The sequence below is a fragment of the Hydractinia symbiolongicarpus genome, chromosome 11 (genome assembly GCF_029227915.1).
Source record: "Hydractinia symbiolongicarpus strain clone_291-10 chromosome 11, HSymV2.1, whole genome shotgun sequence".
Lineage (NCBI taxonomy): Eukaryota > Metazoa > Cnidaria > Hydrozoa > Anthoathecata > Hydractiniidae > Hydractinia > Hydractinia symbiolongicarpus.
Genome location: NC_079885.1, coordinates 25,895,980 through 25,902,077, shown reverse-complemented (window position 1 = coordinate 25,902,077; position 6,098 = coordinate 25,895,980). Strand labels below are relative to the sequence as shown.

The following is a 6,098-nucleotide window of genomic DNA, read 5'->3' as shown; positions in this document are numbered from 1 at the left end:
CAGTCCAATCCGGTTCGATTCAAAGTTTAAAGCTGCCTTTAAGGTGAACACTTTGTGGAAGACAATGGCATGACATATACTGACAGAACTAATTTTTGTTGTTTTAGACATTTTTTGACATTTTATTTGTGGGAAAGGACCACACACAAAAGAAAAATTAGATTTTACACCTTGCTAGCTTTCTATATTTTGTAAAAATTCTTACCAGGAAGTGCAACATACCAAAATGACTGATCCTTATCGATTTAATATTGATGCGTTCCAAATCGTAGTTATTTGAAATTTTGTGTAAGATTTAATGGTTAAGGACAAAACTTATATTTGTTGAAACAGAAGTACTCCTTACAACCATTCTTTTTTTTACACTTTGTAAAACTTTTGTGGGGAAAGAGTGTATGCAATATTATCAAAATTGGAATAAAATATTGTTTTAGAGGGCATATGCAATAGATTTATATCTCGAAATAATTAAATTTTGCAAACTTTGACGTTGTCGTTAACCTCTCACCCTTTACATTTTGATTAATCTTTTGTGGGAGACAGTCAGTATGCAATGGACCAAAATAAGAGAATTTAATATTATTTAGAATTTGTATTTTGTGTTGCAAAATTGACCTGTTAGATTGATCGTTGTTGTTTTAATATGACTCATTATGACTCAAACTTTTTTTTGCATTTCTAATTTCTAATTTGACTAATTATTTTTTTCGCTAATTAGTTTCACACCATACAAGCTGTATTTTTATATATATTTTATGTAAGGGAAAGAAAATAATTTACAAAGAGGTGGCAAGCCACCGCAATGATGAACTCAACCTGTTAGGTCTTTGGAAATAAGCTAGAGGTTGTACTCCTCTAGAGAAAATGCCTCTAAAAGCACAATTCTCCCTTTATACAAGGAATTAATTAAAAAAAATCTTAAAAAATAAAAAGGACAAAACACATTTGAAAAGATGAACAGAACTTTAACTCTTTCTATACCGCCCCAGCTAAAATCAGTCCTGTGGGACTGATGACTTCAAAATCGAATTGTGAAACAACCACTGGTCGTCTCGCAGGCTATAAAAGCTCAAAATACGGCTTTTGAATCAGCCAATCAGATTCAAGTATTTTCGTTTCCGTGTGAGTTGTAGATTCGGGCCAGCAACATCACAAACATTCAAAAAACAAAATGGCGAAGGCTGGAAGCTCAAGGAGAATTTCTCTTGAAGATGCTGTCAATTATATGCTTGAAACTGATGATTCTGACATCGATTCATGTCATGGGGGCCTCAGTAGTGACGAAGAAGAAAGAATAGATAATGCTTTATTGGGTTACTACTCGGATTGGGATGAAAAGTAAGTGCTTTATCGTCCTTTTTCTGTGCTTATGCGTTTCTCGCTTGGAACCTGTCTTGTAATTATTTTATGTAACATACTTGATGTCTACTTTTAAACAGTCTCAATAAAAGGTGATGGTAAGACTTTTCTCAGGGTGATTGCTTCCTTTTATTTTTAGTGATCCAAATGCTGATGTTGAAAGCAATCTTGTCGGTCGCTCATCACCGCCTCCTTCTTCACCGCCACCGCCGCTGTCCACAAACTCGACTGAAACGTTGAACAATGAAAGTCAAGTAACTGCTCTAAATTCTGCTGTTTCTCTAACATTCTGTGCCAATAATAATGTTCCTGACCATGCCACAGTCACTAATGAGCCCAGTACGAGAATTTCTCGTCGCACGCGCCGTCCTCTAAAACAGGTTATTGATTTGGGGTCAACCGATGATGACTGCGATAACAAAGAAAACATTTGCGAGAAACATACCTCTACAAAAAAAGGTAAAAAGAAGCCAGCTAACAAGAAACCAGCCAATAAGAAGCCAGCTAATAAGGAGCCAGTAGCACATAAGAATACCAAGAGTTATGATGATCCAGATACTCCAAACATTCTACCAGATTTTACTCCGACACGTGACCCAGGATTGCATTGTGATGTTCCATTGATACGCGGCGTTCAAGAAATTGATTTTTTCCAACTATTCTTTAGTGAGGAATTGATTCAGGATATAGTGAAGCATACTAATACATATGGCTGGAGAAACATCAGCAAAAAGAAAAGTTGTGCAAAAAAAGATGGGTCATGGAAAGAAACCTCTGTCCACGAGATGAAGCAATTTATCGCTTTACTTATGTACATGGGTATCGTGCGGCTACCGCGACACGACCGATACTGGAGTGTCAAATCACTGTTTCATGGTTTATGGGCAAGGGAGATGCTGTCCAGGAGTAGGTTCTACGCTTTGTTGTCCATGCTACATGTTGTGGATCCTGAGGAGGAGGAACAAGGTCATAAGCTAAAGAAGGTCGCACCGTTCATCGATCATTTTAGAAATCGTTGCCGCACGCTGTTCCAACCAGAACAAAACTTAGCAGTTGATGAGCGCCTTGTCAAGTCGAAACATCGTTCTGGTATCCGCCAGTATATCAAGAACAAACCGGTTAAATTTGGTATCAAACTCTGGGTAATTGCCGACAGCAAGACTGGTTATACATGTGACTTTAGTGTTTACATGGGGAGTGGGGATGGAGTTGTCCATCCAAAACACGGGCTTGGATATGGTGTTGTGATGACCTTGGCAGAATCCTTCTTGAATCAAGGATATCATATTTTCTTTGACAACTTTTACACGTCATGCATTTTGGTCATTGATCTTCTCAAACACCAAACTCCGTCTTGTGGAACAGTGGTTGAAAGCAGAAAAGGTTTTCCGGATTCGATGAAGGGAGGAAAAAAGAGCTGGGCACCTAAACAACACCGGGGAGCTATGAGATGGAGCCGTGAAGATAAAGCGTTGTGTCTTCAATGGAAAGACAACAAAGTGGTTACCATGGTGAGCACCATTGACAGGGCAGATAAATTTGTTGAAGTACAAAGGAAAGTCAAAGCTGATGGTAAATTTTCTACAGTTACGGTTAGACAACCAGAATGCATCCAACGGTACAATTCTTATATGAATGGTGTAGATAAATCCGACCAATATCTAGCAAAATACAACATGCTGCGAAAATGTGTAAGGTGGTGGAAAACTCTGTTCTTCCACATGATCGACGTTGGTTTAGTCAACGGTTTCATACTGTTTCAATTGCATCGCTCCCGTAACCCTGATGTTCCGGGGCTCAAGCGACCTAAGTCTTACGCTTTGCTTGTTTTTCGAGAGGCTGTTATCAGGCAACTAACCAGTATGGAAGAGTATGCAGATCCTCCTGTTTACAATAACTTCCAAGCTCCCATTGATAAGAGATATAACACTGAACATATGCCGGTATTCACCGAAGAGAAACGAAATTGTAAAGTCTGTTACGCAGAGTTGAAGAAGCAAGTCCGTGTTTACACGAAGTGTTCTGCTCCACAATGTGATGTTTATTTGCACTTTACAAAAGAAAATAATTGTTTTCAGAAGTGGCATACAACATTCAAACACTAGGAAAAACATTCATTTGTGCAAATTTTCTTTTGTTTGTATTCCTGTTCTTTATTAGGATTTGAACCGATTATTCGTCGGTTTACGATAATTCTCTAAATAGGAGGAGGCTGCTTCATGTGACCATATCTCCGGAACTAATTGTCTTTTGGACGTGAAATTTTTTGCAAGGTGTCAGAATTTTAATGGGGTACAACTTTGTTAGCAAAAATATCACTCTAAAACCAAGTGGAAGTCATTTTTTGATCAAATAATTCATTTTTACGCACAATTTTGAAGAAATTTTCACAGCTTTTCCGCCATTATGGATTTCAATGGGTTTAGATTTTCTTTTTTTTCTTCAAAATTAAATCTTTGATACATTACCTTTCTTTTGAGGGGTCATTGACTTTCTAGGAACTAGTAAGTATTATGTTATTAGACTTTATTTAGGGTACACTTTTCCATTTTTTATGAATATTTTACGGTTACATTTTTACTAAAATAAGAAACCGGCTTAGTTTGACCATATCTCCGGAACTAATAGTCCTTTGGACCTGAAATTTTTTGCAAAGTGTCAGAAATATAATGGGGTACAACTTTGTAAGCAAAAACATCACTCTAAAACCAAGTGGAAGTCATTTTTTGATCAAATAATTCATTTTTACGCACAATTTTGAAGAAATTTTCACAGCTTTTCCGCCATTATGGATTTCAATGGGTTTAGATTTTCTTTTTTTTCTTCAAAATTAAATCTTTGATACATTACCTTTCTTTTGAGGGGTCATTGACTTTCTAGGAACTAGTAAGTATTATGTTATTAGACTTTATTTAGGGTACACTTTTCCATTTTTTATGAATATTTTACGGTTACATTTTTACTAAAATAAGAAACCGGCTTAGTTTGACCATATCTCCGGAACTAATAGTCCTTTGGACCTGAAATTTTTTGCAAAGTGTCAGAAATATAATGGGGTACAACTTTGTAAGCAAAAACATCACTCTAAAACCAAGTGGAAGTCATTTTTTGATCAAATAATTCATTTTTACGCACAATTTTGAAGAAATTTTCACATCTTTTCCGCCATTATGGATTTCAACCGGTTTAGATTTTCTTTTTTTTTTCACAATAAAAATCTTTGATACATTACCCTTCTTTTGAGGGGTCATTGACTTTCTAGGAACTAGTAAGTATTATGTTATTAGACTTTATTTAGGGTACACTTTTCCATTTTTTATGAATATTTTACGGTTACATTCTTACTAAAATAAGAAACCGGCTTAATTTGACCATAACTCCGGAACTAATAGTCCTTTTGACCTGAAATTTTTTGTAAAGTGTCAGAAATATAATGGGGTACAACTTTTTAAGCAAAGAAATCACCCTACAACTATGTGAAAACAAGTTAGAAACAAGAGAATATAAAAACTTACCATTTTCTCTAAAAATTTCAACAGCTTTTCCGCCATTATGGATTTTGGCCATTATGAATTTTGAAATTTTTTTTTTATTTGGAATCCTTGATCTTTTACCTTTCTTTTGAGGGGTCATAGATTTCCTAATAATGTTTCAATCAAAAGATATGAGGCTTTTTCAAGGGCTACCAAATTTACCATGAAATTCACGTGGTATAGAAAGAGTTAACCAAGGGCAGGTAGGTTTAGACCCATATTTCTGAACCTAAGTACCCTGGATGTCTAGCTGGGTCACCTCGAAGAAGTCCGCGGACGGTCATCGGCGGAAACTAGACATTCCTATCTTCCTAAAGTAAACTTTGACCATTGTCTGTTCAACTGTACTATTCCCTGTTTCAACTCAGGTAATAATTGGAGTCGTTACTCTCCAAAGACAAGATCATATGTGATCAAACCCCCCTGCTAATGCTTTTTTTTAACTGGGGTAATAAGTGGAGTCGTCACTCTCCAAAGACAAGACCTAGTATGATCAAACCCCCTTGCTAACTTAATTTTTATTTGATTTTGTTTTATTTTTGACTGGGCTAATAAGTGGAGTCGTCACTCTCCAAAGACAAGACTGAGTGTAGTCAAGCCCCCTTGCTGACTCATTCCGGTTAAAATATTCTTATCTCAGCTCTTCTAAAAAGAAAACATATGACTCGTGACTGTTAAGAAGGCGGTCATCACAGAAAATTACTGCTCTATCGTTGCAATGTATCCACCTGTGTACCATTTGGTCGAAGGCTATGGTTGTGTAGTGACCATTATTTAAGTTGCCGCAATGGTTGAGAATAGCCCTTAATTGACAATGTTTAGGAAATTTCACTATTCCATCTACGGTAAAAGGTACGGGAATGGTACAAGGGTAAGCAGTAATACGAGTTACGCCCTGTTGGTCTAATGGCTATGACACTCTTGCAAACGAGAGATCCAGGTTCGAATCCTGGACAGGGCATGAAAAACAATTATCTTGCACCTACAACAACCAGGTTGTATTATATTGGCACATAATTCTGGTAAGATGATTCACTGACCTTATATAAATGTAATACTTTACATTGAGTATATCTTTGAGTTGTAGGGGGAGAGAGTTTCTATTAACGTGCCTGCCCCTGCCTTGCCGTCCCCCTGCCATTGCCTACCCTTCCTATGCCTTTTCTGTTGCCTGCCTTCTATGGCCTTGCCTGTGCGTCCCATGCC

The 6,098-nt window shown here is 36.9% G+C and overlaps 1 protein-coding gene across 1 annotated transcript; it reads left to right on the top strand.

Moving 5' to 3' along the window:
• Positions 1-983: 983 nt before the first annotated feature.
• LOC130613709 (piggyBac transposable element-derived protein 4-like) lies at positions 984-3,598 on the top strand. The gene is made up of 2 exons (XM_057435040.1): positions 984-1,338; positions 1,499-3,598. The coding sequence occupies exons 1-2, from the start codon at positions 1,172-1,174 to the stop codon at positions 3,462-3,464; spliced, it is 2,133 nt and encodes a 710-aa protein (XP_057291023.1). The 5' UTR covers positions 984-1,171; the 3' UTR covers positions 3,465-3,598.
• Positions 3,599-6,098: the final 2,500 nt, after the last annotated feature.

What these genes read in the sequence shown, in the direction of transcription:
- LOC130613709 (XM_057435040.1), top strand. Translation starts at nt 1,172, where the DNA reads ATGGCGAAGGCTGGAAGCTCAAGGAGAATTTCTCTTGAAGATGCTGTC. An exon ending in TACTCGGATTGGGATGAAAA is followed by an intron (nt 1,339 to 1,498) that starts GTAAGTGCTTTA and finishes TTTTATTTTTAG; the next exon opens with TGATCCAAATGCTGATGTTG.